Source organism: Sus scrofa, chromosome 13 (assembly GCF_000003025.6).
Source record: "Sus scrofa isolate TJ Tabasco breed Duroc chromosome 13, Sscrofa11.1, whole genome shotgun sequence".
Classification (NCBI taxonomy): domain Eukaryota; kingdom Metazoa; phylum Chordata; class Mammalia; order Artiodactyla; family Suidae; genus Sus; species Sus scrofa.
The window spans coordinates 182,923,846-182,941,160 of NC_010455.5; the positions used below are offsets into that span (position 1 = coordinate 182,923,846).

The 17,315-nt window shown below is 37.9% G+C and overlaps 1 protein-coding gene across 2 annotated transcripts in view; it reads right to left on the reverse strand.

Moving 5' to 3' along the window:
* The window catches only part of TMPRSS15 (transmembrane protease, serine 15), a 170,913-nt gene that overhangs the window by 94,024 nt on the left and 59,574 nt on the right, over nucleotides 1–17,315 (reverse strand). For both annotated transcript variants that reach the window (XM_021068532.1, NM_001001259.1), the window contains 1 exon segment: nucleotides 16,953–17,102. In XM_021068532.1, the coding sequence (XP_020924191.1) occupies nucleotides 16,953–17,102 (150 nt within the window).

Below are 17,315 nucleotides of genomic sequence, written 5' to 3' on the forward strand. Positions count from 1 at the left end.
AAAAAAAAAAAAAAAAAAAAAAAAAAGAATATAGTTAGTATATATAGTTAGGGAAGAAATAATTAAAATACCACTTAAAGGCACAAATAAGTACTGAAATGGCTAGCCTATTCAGAAACACAGTTAGCTACAATTATATAACATAAACATACATCATGCTCCTATTTATGTTTGGCCATGTTCACAAACAATTAGTTATAACTAGAAATATTTTGAATCTATTTATTCATTAAACAATAATTTACTTGGGGGTTGCAGTCTGATCAAGGTGTCATGAGCTTTGTATCATTGTTTTTAGATAAAACACAATTAATTATACGGACAATAGTACCTTATGAATTTTGTGTAAATAAATTTAAAAAAACAAAATACATGGAGTTCCCATTGTGGGCTCAGTGGAAGTGAACCCAACTAGTATTCATGAGGATGTGGGTTTGATTCGTTCATGTGTTAAGGCTCTGGCATTGCCATGATCTGTGATGTAGGTCACAGACACAGCTCAGATCCAGCGTGGCTGTGGATGTGGCTGTGGCTGTGGCAAAGACCACTAGCTGTAGCTCTGATTTGACCCCTAGCCTGGGAACGTCTACATGGTGTACCTTTGAAGTCCTCTAAAGCAAAATAAAAGTAAATAAATAAATAATGCACCATATGAAAGACCATACAGAATTCTGTATTTCAGAATAAAGTAAAATAATATAACATATTAATTATTCCTATGAGACAGCTAAGTTCTTTATTTAACAAATTAGAAGATGAAGGGAGACAGGATTAAGATGGCAGAGTAGAAGGACTGGAGCTCACCTTTTCTCATAAAAGCAACAACATTATAACAAACTGCTGAATGACCTTCAATCAAATAGACTGCAAACTATCAAAGAAAGATATCCTACTCCAGAAGACAAACATGTGGATACTAAAAAATAGGCTACGAAACAACAAATGGATCATTATCAAAGAGGAAATTAAAAAATACCTAGAAGCAAATGACAACAATGACATAACAATCCAAAAACCTATGGGATACAGCAAAAGCAGTTTTAAGAGGGAAGTTTACAGCAATACAAGCCTACCTCAGTAAACAAGGAAAAACTCAAACAACTAGACCCTACACGTAAAGTGACTAGAGATATAAGAACAGACAAAACCCAAAGTTAGCATAAGGAATCATAAATATCAGAGCAGTAATCAATGAAACAAAGAAAACCATAAAAAAGATAAATGAAATTAAAAGCTGGTTTTTTGAAAAGATCAACAAAATTGACAAACCCTTAGCCAGACTCATCAAGAAAAAAAAGAGGACTCTATTAGAAATGAAAAAGGAGAAATTACAACAGACATGACAGAAATATAAAGGATCATAAGGACTACTCTAAGCAACTATATGACAATAAAATGGACAACCTAGAAGAAATCGACAGACTCTTAGAAATGTACAATCTTCTAAGACTAAACCAAGACGAAATAAAAAAGTTGAATGGACAAATCACAAGTACTGAAATTGAAACTGTGATTTAAAAGGTTCCAATAAACAAAAGTCCAGGACCAGACGGCTTCACAGGCAAATTCTATCAAACATTTAAAGAAGAGCTAACATCTATCCTTCTGAAACTCTTCCCAAAAATTGCAGAGAAAGGAACACTCCCAAAATCATTCTATGAGGTCACCATCATCCTGTTACCAAACCAGACAAAGATACCACAAGAAAAAAATTATAGCCCAATATCATTGATGAACATAGATGCAAAAATCCTCAACAAAATACCAGCAAACTGAATACAGCAACACATTAAAAGGATTGTACACCATGATCTATCAGGATTCATCCCTGGGAATGCAAGGATTGTTCAATATCCACAAATAAATCAGTGTGATAAACCACATTAACAAACTGCAGAATAAAAACCATAGGATCCTTTCAATAGATGCAGAAAATGTTTTTGACAGAATTCAACACACATTTCTGATAAAAACCCTCTAGAAAGTGGGCATAGAGAACCTACCTCAACATAATAAAGGCCATTATATGACAAAACCACAGGTAATATTATTCTCAATGGTGAAAAGCTGAAAGAATTCCTGCTAAGATTAGAAACAAGACAAGGATGTCCATTCTGCCCCTACTATTCAACATAGTTTTGGAAGTCCTAGCCACAGCAATAATAGAAGAAAAAGGGTTAAAAGGAATCCAAATTGGAAACAAAGAAATAAGTCTATTACTATTTGCAGATGACATGATGCCATACCAAGAAAATCCTAAGATGCTACCAGAAAACTGTTAGAGTTCATCAATGAATTTGGTAAAGTTTCAGGATACAAAATTAATACACAGAAATCAACTGCATTTCTATATGCTAACAATGAAAGATCAGGAAGAGAAATTAGAAAACAATCCATTTACAATCTCATCAAAAAGAATAAAATACCTAGGAATATACCTACTCAAAGAGACAAAAGACCTACTTTCTGAAAACTATAAGAAGCTGATGAAAGAAATCAAAGATGACACAAATAGACGGAAAGACATACCATGCTCTTGGATTGGAAGAATCAATATTGTCAAAGTGACTATACCACCCAAGGCAATCTACATATTCAATGTAATCCCTATCAAATTACTAAGGACATATTTTGCAGAACTCGAACAAAATATTTTAAAGTTTGTTTGGAAGCACTAAAGACCCTGAATAGCCAAAGCCTTTCTGAGAAAGAAAAGTAGAGCTGGACTCAACTATACTACAAAGCTACAGTCATTAAAACAGTATGGTGCTAACACAAAACCAGAAATATAGATTTGCAGAACAGGATAGAAAACCAGAATTAAACCTGTGCACCTACAGTCAACTTATCTACAACAAAGGAGGCAAGAATATACAATGGAGAAAAGACAGTCCCTTCAAAAAGTGGTGCTGAGAAAATTGGACAGCTACATGTGTAAAAGAATGAAATTAGAACCCTCCTAACACCAAACACAAAAATAAATTCAAAATGGATCAAAGACCTAAATGTAAGATTGGATACTATAAAACTCTTAGAGGAAAACACTCTAAGGCTGAACTCTCTCTGACATAAACCACAGCAAATCTTCCCAGATCTACCTCCTAGAGTAATGACAATAAAAATAAACAAGTGGGACTCAGTTAAACTTAAAAGTTTTTGCACAGGAAAGGAAACCCTAAGCAAAATGAAAAGACAACTCACAGGGTGGGAGAAAAATATCTGCAAACGAAATGATTGACAAGTGATTAATCTCCAAAATATACAAACACTTCCTACCGCTCAATACCAAAAAAACAAACCACCCCATCAAAAAATGGGCAGAAGATATAAATAGACATTTCTCCATAGAAGACACAGAGATGGCCAAAAAAACTCATGAAAAGATATTCAACATCACTATTTATTGGAGAAATGCAAATCAAAACTACTATGAGATACTACCTTACACTAGTCAGAATGGCCATCACCAAAAAGTCTACAAACAATAAATGCTGGAGAGGGTGTGGAGAAAAGGGAACTCTCTTATACTGTTGGTGGGAACGTAAATTGATGCAACCACTATGGAAAACTGGGTGGAGATTCCTCAAAAAACTAAAAATAGAATTGCCATTTGATCCAGCAATCACATTCTGGGCCTCTATCTGGAGAAAACCATGATTCAAAAAGGTACAAGTACCCCAATGTTCATTGCAGCACTATGCAAACAGCCAAGTCATGGAAGCAACCTAAATGTCCATCAACAGAGGAATGGGTAAAGAATATGTAGTACATATGCACAACGTACTATAAAAGCAATAAAATAATGGCATTTGCAGCAACATGGATGGACCTAGAAATTATCATGCTAAGTGAAGTTATTCAGACAGTGACACACAAACACATGCTCTCACTGATATGTGGAATCTAAAAAAAGGATACAATGAACGTCTTTGCAGAACAGATATTGACTTGTGGACTTTGAAAAACTTATGGTTACCAAAGCAGACAGGTTGCAGGGCGGGTGGCAGGAGGAGGATGGGCTGGGGGTTTGGGATAGAAAATACCATCAAATTGGGTTATGATGATCATTGCACAACTATAACCAAAGTTTATTGAGTTTTAAAAAATAAGATGAAGGAAATTCTTCATAAAATTATAAATTTAGAAAGTATGGAATTATATTTGGCATTATATTTTACTTAGTCCAACTACCCAAATGCCCTTAAATGTCATCCACAGCATTTTGCCTACAGGGTTCCCTTGACCTCTGTTTAACATATGTCAGCTCCAGCAGGAATCACTACATTTCAAGACAGTTCATTCCATTTCAACATGCTTAGAATATTCTTTTCTTTTTTAAAAGTTATTGCACACCTATTGCTTCTAATTTTGCCTCCTGGGCTCATTAAGAATAAGATGAATTTATGGTAGCTCCACAAATATGTAAAGGCCACTATTATGGCTCTCCTAAGTCTTCTGAAGACTATCAATCCTTTTTCCTTTCAATAATTTTAATGTGGCCAAATTTCAGTGTGCTTCTTCATTTGATAATCTTTCAGTTAGTTGTACATTCAGTAGCTCTTGAATCAACTCAGAGTATAAAAGCTGGAAGTCCACACAATATTTACGCTGGAATATTTTACCAGGGGGAGGAGTAGGAACACTATAACACCTGGGACTAAGTCATCCCATCATTGTCACTATTTCAGGTGTGTCTCATAGAGTGCTCTAACTCTCTGTGAGAATTCTTCATCACTCACGTTGTTTAATAATGCTTTCTTCTACAGAATATGATTTATCTCAATTGGGCTGTACCCTACTGGCCTACAAGGCCTGTACTTGCTTAACTTTAAGACCAAAGAAAGAGCCTAGAGTCAGCGACAGAGACATCAATGCTTTAATGGATGGGGAAGCTTATGTGTTTGAAGCAAGGCCCTAGAGCAATACCCCACCATGTGCAGAGCCAGCAGCAATCTTCACTCCCAAAGGGAAAGGGAGATTACCAATTATAGGGGGAATTGACTTCTGGTTGACTCATTAGTTACCAGGGAAACCCTAGAGGGGCACACCCCATACCTCCCTTTTGATAAGAACAATCACCAGCTGGGACTTGGGGCAAGTCTGTGGAAAGGTTAGTCACATGCATAAGGTGTAGGTGAAGCAGGTGCTGGTGGGGCAGAAGATGTACAGAGAGCTAGACAACAGACACCTTCAGTGGCCTGACCATATACTCCACCCCTCCATACCCTGTAGGACCCTTACAATCTTGGTCAGCCCTTCTTCTGCAATATCTCTGAGGTTAGGTATGTAGGTGGCACTGCAATCAGATACCACAACTGTGATACATACAGCAAGTAAGCCACCCCTGGTTTTCACAAACCCAGAGCCACCCTCAGGGAGGGCAGGTTCTGGCTCTAAAAGAGGCATTCTGATGGCCTAGTCAGGAGTCAGCAGTCACAGTACAGGTCTGCCATTAGGGGTAGACCCATTGGGACTTTCCAAATGACAACAACAATAACAACAAAACCCAGTTAATCTCTCTAGTTGGTCTTGTGTGTCCAGAAGACAACCTTGTCCACGCGACACAGTATAGCCCAGGGTAGGGGGTGATTCATGGGCAGCCAGATACACAGTAATGTTTTCTAACGGGGGGGTCCTTCTGCTGTATTGGCATGTGAGACAGGAAGGTGGTGAGAGTCTTTCCCCTCATTGTCAATTGTTCCCATATAGTCACAGTAGCTGGGTGGATTTTTCATGGAAGTCCAGAGGAGAGGGACAATGGCATCTTGCTGTAGATTCATTTCACAACAAGGCCACTGTGGCTGCTCAGTCCTTGAATAGATTCCCTTCACGCAGACTAGGGACAAACTATTATACACCTAACAGGCACAGCACAGGGGAGACTGTGACACCTGAGTAAAATACAAGCATTCTGAAATAATACCACACTTGCCTGTGGTTTTTGTCTTCGTTTGCAATACAGTTCAGAAAACTCAACTTTTCAATAATACAGGAACATGTCTAAAATCATGTCTACAACGGCCACCTAGTTTTACCTTAGATGTTGGAACCACAGCTGCTCTATTCTGAATTTCAAAAATATTCCCTTCCTCAATGGCCAAAGCAGATGTACAATGCATGTCTTAAAGGCCACAAAACAGGCTGCTCTGGTTGGTAAAATTTAAGTTAAACCAGGTATGAGCCTTTTGACTTCTCAGATATTCCCAAAATTTCTCCTTTCGATTATAAATCTTTCAATAGAAAGCACTGGCGATCAAAGTATTTGTTCCAAAATGCTGGGGTTCAGACATGTCCCTCTGTGCTAGGCCTCATTTATTCATCTAGTCATTCATGTTGGAGGAAAACTAATCAGATCTTGTCAACAGGCTCAGGGTATGTTAATAGAGAAACACTTTATAGGCCATACATTTTATCCCTTATACCCAACCGTCCCATAAGAATTGTACATGGGCTTTTAGCAACAGACTTACAAAAAAGCAGCATCACACTCATGAGTTAGACTCTAACGACTCCATTAGATAATTTTGCTTCCCTTCCTGAATATCAGGGAAAAATATGGCTAACATGATGACTTTTGTAAATCTAGACCCCAAATAGTAGAACTAGAATTTAACATCCACAGAAACATAATACTGTTCTAAAATTACTCTCATCTCCACCAAACACAGCCAATTGAAGACTAATTTGTTTGCAAAAAAAGTCTGGTCAATTGGTTATATAAACACCTCCAAACTGGTGTAATTTCTCAGGAGTCTCAGAGTGAATTTCCAAAAGGCCTCTCAATATCAGGAAAGCCATGTCAAAGGCCTGACCTAAGGCTCCACTTCAGTAGCATTTTCTTCCAGAGGTCCCCAAAATATAGAGTTTCTTGAATATGCCAGGGGAAAGTCTTTTCCATTCCCCTGATAAGGTGCTCAGAACCCAAGAATCTCCAATACATGAGGAACCAGGTAGAGAGAAAAGAAAAATTCAATTCTATCCGCAGGTGTAGTTTACCAAATTGCTGTTATGTTATAACTAACTCGAGAGGAAGAGCTTCCCCATATCTGGAAAACGCATATCAAAACCAGTAATATTCCATCAAAACCCATAAAAATTATAACCATATTCACCAGGTCACTCAGTAACCAATCCCTTTTGTTAACTTTTTATGAAGTCATCAGGTCTTCTATTAGGATTTTTAATTTCTTACTCTGTTAAGCAGAATAATCTGAAATTTATCAGAGACTTCTTATTGCCAAAAAGTCCTTCTTATGAATTTTATTGAAGATAAAGCACTTTTCAAAAAGTGTTATAGGCCTCAAGTCCCCTTCAAGAAGATTAAACCCAAAAGCCTCTGGCTTTGTCTCATTGTAATGCCCCTTCCCCCACTTTGACCAGCCTGGGCTGCTCACTTCCTTACCACAGGGAAGGAATGTCACCCATTCCTCACACCTTCTCTGTATAACCTGTTCCCCATGCAAATAAGGTATTCTGCCTGAAACTAATGAGAAGATCAAATATGCCCCACACAGAGATCAAACAATGCTCAGCCCTTATGTATGGTGTAGGGGGCTGGGGCAGTAAAACTGGGTCTCCACTCAGGTCCCTATCATGTGGATATAAAAACACCTGTGAAGGGAGTCAGGCCTCTCTTTTTAACCTGCAGATGTGTGAGCTGTCCCTCTCTGAAAATGTACTTTTGCTTTAGTAAATCTGTAAAACGTCTGCCGTTCCAGTGCTTTGCTATGGCAAGACAGGGACTGAGGAAACTAGTTCTATCAAAAGCATCATGGCACAACAAAAATTGTCTGTAAAACACAAAAGACTTAAAAGGCACAGTAAAATACCTGATCACAATGTAATTGACAGAGAAACTTGGTTACAATAACTAGAATTATGACTGATTATAGTCTTAAGTCTTTAAAAAAACCATCTCCAGAAAAAAACCAAGAAGCAAGTAATAGTAAACTCTTTGTCATACCAGCATTTCCTGGTTGGAATACTTAAATGCTTCAGTCTTCCTCTCCTAAGAAGGCAAAGGTCGGTATACTTAGACCTGCCCAGCAATTAATGTTCAAATATTTTATCCTGTTTGAAATGACCCAGATAGTCAGTTTTTTTTTTTTTTTTTTTCTTTTTTTACCACACCTGTGGCATGTGGAAGTTCCTGGGCCAGAGATCGAACCTGTGCCACTGCAGTGACAACACTAGAGACTTAACCCACTGAACCACAAGAGAATTCCCTAAATTCTCTTCATTTCACTTAATTTCAAGTTACCAAAATCTGATGCTCCCTGGGTTAGGATCCTAGTGGTTAGGAGTCGACACTCTCTCAAGTTACCAAAGTCTGGAGAGACTATTTTAGATAGATGTTCCCAAAACATAGTTTTTTCTATGGAGTTTACCTAAAAGCTCTTTTCTCTTTTAGGAATCACAAAATATGAAAGTTCCAGAGAGCTTAGGTAGAGCACTTACTTCTCAAACTCTCCAGAAATACCAGTTCCTTCTAGATATCTAGTTTAATCAATTACAAAAGGTTCACCTGTACTGATAGGCGAGCAGAGCCTTTAGAGGCCATTGTTTCCAGAGCTCTTGGCTGCTCCCAGTCATCAAAGACAGCCAGCAAAGGGGCCCCCCATACCAGTGGACAGCTACCCCAGGATTAGCCCTACAATTTTCAGGCCCCACAAACTTTCCACTCCCATAACTTGGCGCTCGGGGGAGTTTCCTCCGTCTCCTGACTAGCTCTGCCCATTGTTGGGCTGCATTCCACAGGCAAGACCCAGCTTTAAAACCAAAGAAAGTGCCCACAGTCAGCGATAGAGACATTAGCGGTTTAAGGGATAGTAGGAGCTTACACGTCTAAAGCAAGGTTCTGGAGCTACATCCCACCACCCGGAGGACGGCTTGCAGGACGTGGCGGCCGCCTTCCTCCAGAGCTGAGAGAGTATTGCCAGGCTGGGAGGAATTGACTTCAGGTCTTTCTCATTAGTTACCAGGGAGACCCTGGAGGGGCACGCCTCTTACCTCCCCTTTGATATGAACAATCACCAGCTGAGGCATGGGGCAAGTCTGTAGGAAGGTCAGTGCATAGGGCGCAGGTAAAACAGGTGCTGGCAGGGCAGAAGACGTACAGGGAACTGCCACCTTGAGTGGCCTGAGCATACAGTCCCTTATTCAACATCTTTCACCATCTCTTTGCTTCCTATTAAACCAAGTACAAATTATATGCAATGTTTGACGTCTCTGTGCTACAACTTCATTTTCTAAACATAGTTCTTGTTATTCATGTATTTACATGCAGCATGTCTACAAAAATCAATTATTTTAATTTTCCAACACTCAGAAATTTTATAACTCTTGGGCTCTTTTTTTCTTCTTTTCTTCCTGTTTTCCTGTCCTTATTCCCCTTATAACTGAAGCTGTCAAAATCCTACTAATTTTTTTTTTTTTTAATAAAATTACCATCTCCTTCAGTAAACCTTCTTGGTCTTCCCAGTTAGATGTGACCCTCTCAGATGCACTTGTACTTCTCTGTTGTCAGTATATTCTGTTGTTTTATATATATGTTCATATGTGATTTTAAAAAGCTTGCTAGAAATTTGGACAAAAGAAAGACACTTGGTACACTTTTGATTCTCTATAGGAATTAGCTAAATATTATTTAATATATTCATGTTCATCGGTTTGACTGGCTTTATTTTTAAATTTATTAAAGTACTACACAAAAGAAATGATTAAATAGATTTTTTTTTCATAACCATATGAAAATCATATGGTTAAATGACAATTTGTTTTCAAATCCTTCAATTTTCTTGAAATAGCTTTGAAGGCTCTTGGAATTAACCTCAGGGTCAGCTTAAAATCCAGAACATTTTGTAAACTAAGCACACAGTGGGCCTTTTTTTGTGAGCCATTAGGTTTTTCTTACAATTTCCATCTATCCCTTTTTTTCTGCTTATTTCTCTGTGAATTGAACCTAACCCCATACAATATCCCAATGGGAGAGAAAAAAAGTGCTGGATATGTGCTGATGCTGATAGAGAGAAGAAACTGGAGAGAGAGTAGAACTTTCTGGAAGTTTGGCAGTCCCTCTCAAGAAGAAAATGAGCTTATATGAATCACTTTGTGAGTTGGTGCATTTAAAATCAATTGAATCTAGTAACTACATATTGAAAGTTTTGGAGAATGGTGTAAATTTTGTCAGATTCTATCAATATTAAAAATAATACTATTTTCTAAAATTCAATATCACAGGAAAGATGAAATAAGGACAATACAAGTTTGTGGGTTTTTTTTTTTTTTTTTTTTTTTTTTTCCTTTTCTTTTCAGAGCCGCACCTGCAGCATATGAAAGTTCCTGGGCTAAGGGTCAAATTGGAGCTATAGCTGCTGGCCTATGTGCTACAGCCACAGCAACTCCGGATCTAAGCCATGTGTACAACCTACACCATAGCTCACAGCAACACTGTATTCTTAACTCAATGAGCAGGGCCAGTGGCAGAACCTGTGTCCTCATGGATACTGGTTGGACTCATTAACTACTGAGCCACAATGGGAACTCTGCCACTAAAGTCATACTTATTTAGAATAGGTTTATAGGCTAAATAAAATGCACATTTCCCAAAGACTTAATATACTTTTGAAAATTGAGCTATGTAACTGTTTTCTTCCCCAGCAAACTATTTAGAACAGTACCACAGCAAATTTGTGTCTATTGAACACATCTCTGGCATGAAAGGAACACAGTTAGAATACCTAACATTTATATAGCATTTTTAATGTCATATTTTTCCAACTTTTTCTTAAACATAATAATTTAATGTTCATAACCTGCCTCCAAAATTAGGTTCTATTATCATCGACCCACTTTCCAGATGAGAGAAATGAGATAGTAAAGACAGACTTTGTCTAAATGGCAGAGATCCACTGTAAACCTAGACTTCGGGGTCTCTATTTTAACGATCTTTACTATTACAATGTGCTCACCCCCAGGTATTGGACAAATTATGATTTCAGTGAGAAAGGCCAACCAAAAAAAGCTTTCAGTGGCTTGTCTAACTCTGTTGTAACCCCTCTGTTTCTGAAGTTTTCACATCTTATTAACCTCATTTTCTCTGAATGTTCTGAACAAACAGGCCAATTCCCAGCACCCTAAGTTGCTGCCCTGTATCAGCACCACCATCTTCATCACCTCCCTTTGTTTCTAAGAGCTACAGAGAAGCTGAACATTGATGATACGGAGATTTAGGACAGGTGCTCCACCAGGAGAAAGTTCTTCAGAAGGACTCGGAAAGTTAAGGGGCTTAGATGTTCTTCCCTAAAGCAATGCTAATTCAAAGTTTATCTGTTTCATTTAGACTTTCCTGTCATTTAAAGTGAAGGCAAAGAACCAAAAAAAAAAAAAAAAAAAAAAAAAAAGACCCTGCATAGATAAGAGGAACAGCGGGAGAGATTTAATTCTCTTCCATTTCCAAGGCAGGATGTTCTGACACATAAAAAAGCTGGCTGGAAGAAAAATGCCCCTTGGGGGGGAATGACTGGTAGATTATGAAATCACTGGTATGAGAGTTGGGAAGGAAGGCCTTATTAAGGCCTCTCATCTGTTCTCATTACAACGCTGCCTCTGGTGGGCTCTGAACTGCTCTGACTCCTCTCATTTTAAATAACTCCTGCTACACGACTTTCTCCTGAGACTCCATTTCCAACCCAACTATTTAAAACCTCTACCTGACATTCAACCTGTTTCACTTTGGTCAGTTTCATCTTATTTCTTTCGTTATTTAATCTGTTGGCAAGCTGAAACCATTTTTCTCCTGGAATGGACTTATATGTTCTTCAAATATCAGTGGGATTATTTTATCTTATTATGATGACATAAAAGTAGAAAATGATAATTTGAACATCAAAGATTTCAAGTACATAAAAGCTATCTGTCATAGTCAATAGATATAAATGCATTTTGCACTTTCCTCTAACTAGTCTTGTCCATTTTTTTTTTTTTATTACAGTTAAGGAAAAAAATTGATGAAATTTTTTGACAGTTTTAGGTCAGGATTCTTTAGAGGGTTGGGGTGATTATCTCTTAGGGGTTAGTCTTTGTGCAGATTACTAATTTATCCATAGAGGTTCATGTTCTAGAAAATCATTTATTCAAAGAAGATTAAGCATGTGTGAGACTGTGCATGCCATACTTTTCAGTATTAAACATGTAGGTCTAATGGGACTGGCATCTATGCAGAGCATGTTTTTTGTCCATTGGTCCACTCTGGCAACTCATTTAGTGGGATCCTGTTAACCTTGCTTTCAGATTATATCCAGAATCTGATCTCACCACATTTTCTCCCATTCTATGAGTCCTATAGCCTCTTTTCTGGATTAGATTATAGCCTTTCACTGGTCTCCCTGACAACATTCTTGCCCTCCCATAAACTATTCTACCAGTCAGGGTGAATTCTATGACTCTAACATTTAAGAAACTTCAATAGCTCCTCATTTCACTGGAGGGAAAACAGTCAAACTATAGAAGACCCGTTATCATGTGGACCCTTCTATCGCTATTCCATTTCAGCCATGACGGCCTCCTGGCTTTTCTTCAAACAGGTCAGGCATGCTTCCTTTAGAGCATTTGATCTGTTTGTTTCCCCTGCCTGGATTAATCTATACAGCTAAGACCTTCAGTTCCTTAAAATTTTTTCAGTTATAGTTGATTTACAATGTTGTGACAATTTCTGCTGTATAGTTGTTTTTTTTCCTTCTTGGCTGCCCCATTGCATATGGAGTTCCTGGGGCAGGGATCAGATCTGAGCTGTAGTTGGGACCTAGGATGCAATTGCAGCAATAGGATCCTTAAGCCACTGTGCTGGGCTGGGGTTTGAACCTGCATCCCAGGGCTGCAGAGACACTGCCAATCCCATTGCACCATGGCAGGAACTCCCAGTTCCTAAAGTTTTGATTCAAATGTCACTTTTTCAATGAGACCCGACCTGATCACTCTATTTTAATTTGCAACAGCACCTCAACACCTGCCCTCTGCACTGGCTTACCAAGCTCTGCATTTTCCCAAAGTATTCATTCATATTAAGCAGACCTCCAACATCTAACTACTTGTCATACACATTGCTTATTTTCTGTTTTTCTTTATTTGCTAGAGGATGTGTTCCACAAGAGCAGAAAATCTGGTTTATTTTATTCACAGATACATTCTGAGTGCCTTGAATAGGGCCTGGGGCTGAAAAAAACACTACTTAAATAAAAGAGTGAATGAATACATTGGATGCGACTTTCAGAGACATCTTAAGGAAACAGTATTAAAAATACTTTCAAGTTGAAGTAGTATGATGAACTGTGTGTGCTTTGTTATCCTGGGGATATGCTGTCTAAGGAACCAGGATTGGTCAGATACATTTCTACCATGAGAAGAATAGCTTTTTAATGTACTCTTACTAGATGTCATTCACAAATGACTTTAAATCAGCCATTTCCTTTTCAGGTTATAAAAACAAGAATATTGATCTTCGTAATATAAGTGGCTGTTAATAAATTATAATGCACATGGGCTCAGGCTATTTTTGTTATAAGCAATTTTATTTAGTCAGTAATTCACTCATTCTGAAATTACTTATTGAGTCAAAGTTGTAGACATTCATTTATATATTTAAAAATACTTTTACATGGTAGTTAGATTCAGGCACTGAGAATACACTAGCAATTCAAAAATGAAAAAGGCTCCTGCTCCCAAAGAGAACAACATGGTAGAAAGAAACAAATGAGAAAGAAGATGTAATGCCATGTGACAGGAAAAACAAAAGAGGTGATTTGATGTTTAAGGGAAAGGACGATTTTAACTTGGAAGTTCTGGAAAGATTGTTAAATGGTGATATGTGATCTGTGCCCTCAATGCCTAGAATCATGCCTGGTTAGAGGAAGCTTTCCATGTGTTTTTTGAATTGAATTCTCAATCAGTAACAAGAAATATTATAGGATCGATTTTGTCTAAGAAAATTACCTAACTGCATAAATTTCTATTCTGTGCTTTTTGTAATTTTCCTTAGTTTGTAAGAGCCATACTACTTCTAGATTGTAATTTGATTATATTTGGTGTTATGAATACACGCTTCCAAGATTTGTCTGGGCGATCTTCCCACTCTGAGTTCCTTAGCTCCTGATAATTCCCCGCGAGTTGTGGTCTTCTTAGCTAAATAATACTATCTCAATGTTAATGTTTCCACCTGAAATCCAAGTCTGGGGAGTTCCCATCATGGCTCAGCAGTAATGAACCAAACTAGTATCCCTGAGGACTTGGGTTTGATCCCTGGCCTTGCTCAGTGGATTAAGCATCTGGCATTGCCATGAGCTGTGGTGTAGGCTGCAGAGGTGGCTCGGATCCTGAGTTGCTGTGGCTGGAGTATAGGCCAGCAGGTATAGCTCTGATTTGACCCCTAGCCTGGGAACTTCCATATGCTATGGGTGTGGCCCTAAAAAGACAAACAAACAAACAAAAAAAACAAATCCACTTCTGATATCACATTCAAGTGAGAAATAGACTTATAAGACACAACCATTCCCTTAGGACCATGCTTTAGAACCAGTTCTTCCATAGTTTTTCTACTATGGACTGAATGGTTGTGTGTCTTCCCCCACCTGTAAGATTCATATATTGAAACAATAATCCAATCCCCAAGGTGCTGATTTTGGAGATGGTGTGTTTCGGAGATAAATAGGTTATGAGTGTAGATTAGTGGTCTTATAAGAAGACACAGGAGGGAACACTCTCTCATGTTCTCTTCCTTTCTGCTGTGTGAGGATACAGCAAGAGGGCAGATGTAAATGAGCCAGAAGGAGGGCTCTCATCAGAACCATGCAACACTGTGAATGCACCAGCAATTCAAAAATGAAAAAGGCTCCTGCTCCCAAAGAGAACAACATGGTAGAAAGAAACAAATGAGAAAGCAGATATAATGCCATGTGATAGGAAAAACAAAAGAGGTGATTTGATGTTTAAGGGAAAGAAAAGCTTCCAGCTGCCAGAACTGTGACAAATAGATGTTAGTTGTTTAAAACAATCAGTCTGTGGTATTCTGTTATAACAGCCCTGACAGACTAAGCAAGATAAGAAGACATAGTCCTGCCTCTTTATCTGTAATTCAAGATGGTAAGGACTTTTTTTTTTTTTCTTTTTATGGCTGCACCTGTTATATATGGAAGTTCCTGGGCTAGGGGTCAACTCAGAGCTGCAGCTACTGGCCTACACCATAGCCACCATGGTAACATCAGGTCCAAGCTGCATCTGTGACATACACTGCAGCTTGCAGTAATGCTGGATCCTTAACCCATAGAATGAGCCCAGGGACTGAACCTGCATTCTCAAGGACATTATGTTGGGTTCTTAACCCACTGAGCCACAATGGGAACTTCATTGTGTATCATCTTGATCTATTGAAAATTCTAAATAATCCTTAAAATAACTAATAGAGTTAATAAACCGTCTCAGCAAGGCTGCAGGGTACAAGGTCAATATGCAAAGTCAATTGTATTTCTATATACTTGCAACAAACAATTAGAAAATGAAATTGAGGCAGAGTAGACCAAAGTTCAGAAAAGCTAATTACCTCCCACAAGTTTGCTTAGTTAACAGTAAATGGCAAATCTATGGTGCCAACCCAAGTCTCTTTGTCTTTAATGACCTCTTTGTACTTTTCAACGTTTTGTGAATATATAGGGTAAAAGAATATATTTTTTGAAATGCTTTTACTTCCCTATTTTATTATCATATTTCTTTAAATTAATTTATTTGTCTATGATTTAAAAAATAAAATCTGGAAAGACTGTCTTGCATTTAAAAAACTGCTCACTTTGCAACTTACAGAATGGGAGAAAACAGTTTCAAATGATGCAACTGACAAGGGCTTAATCTCTAGAATATATAAACAACTTATACAACCCAACAGCAAAAAAACCAATCAATGGAAAAATGGGCAAAAGACCTGAATAGACATTTCTCCAAAGAAGATATACAGATGGCCAGCAAACACATGAAAAAATGTTCAACATCGCTGATTATAAGAGAAATGCAAATCAAAACTACCATGAGATACCACCTCACACCAGTCAGAATGGCCATCATTAATAAATCCACAAATAACAAGTGCTGGAGGGGCTGTGGAGAAAAGGGAACCCTCCTGCACTGTTGGTGGGAATGTAAACTGGTATAGCCACTATGGAGAACAGTTTGGAGATACCTTAGAAATCTATACATAGAACTTCCATATGACCCCGCAATCCCACTCTTGGGCATCTATCCGGACAAAGCTCTACTTAAAAGAGACACGTGCACCCGCATGTTCATTGCAGCACTATTCACAATAGCCAGGACATGGAAACAACCCAAATGTCCATCGACAGATGATTGGATTTGGAAGATATGGTACATATACACAATGGAATACTACTCAGCCATAAAAAGAATGACATAATGCCATTTGCAGCAACATGGATGGAACTAGAGAATCTCATCCTGAGTGAAATGAGCCAGAAAGACAAAGACAAATACCATATGATATCACTTATAACTGGAATCTAATATCCAGCACAAATGAACATCTCAGAAAAGAAAATCATGGACTTGGAGAAGAGACCTGTGGCTGCCTGATGGGAGGTGGAGGGAATGGGAGGGATCGGGAGCTTGGGCTTATCAGACACAACTTAGAATAGATTTACAAGGAGATCCTGCTGAATAGCATTGAGAACTTTGTCTAGATACTCATGTTGCAACAGAAGAAAGGGTGGGGGAAAAAATGTAATTGTAATGTATACATGTAAGGATAACCTGACCCCCTTGCTGTACAGTGGGAAAATAAAAAACAAACAAACAAACAAACAAAAAAACAACAAAAAAAACCCTGCTCACTTTGAACTGAAGAACAATACACAATACGTCTCTTTTGTTTATGAACTAAATATAAATTATACCTGAAGCATTGCCAAAAGTGTGGTCAAAATTTGGTCCAGTAAAGGGAGGAAAGGTGGTCCCCTGAATTCTTTCCCATTCATTATCATCATTTAGATCCTGGATCCAGAAGCAAAAGCCATCTTCAAAATTACAGTTGATTTTCTCATCATCTGTGAGTTTAAAAAAAAAATCAGTTAAAATTTAGTTCACAATAGGACTAATTGTAACACATTGAATTGAAAATAATATAAATTCATAGTTTGTAATTAAATGGTATGCAAAAAATATTTTTAAAATGCATTTTAACTATTTAATTCCATTCGGTTAAAAAGAAAAAACAGCTCTTTGCTGTGTTAATATGTCTCATACCCAAAAAGGGCTTT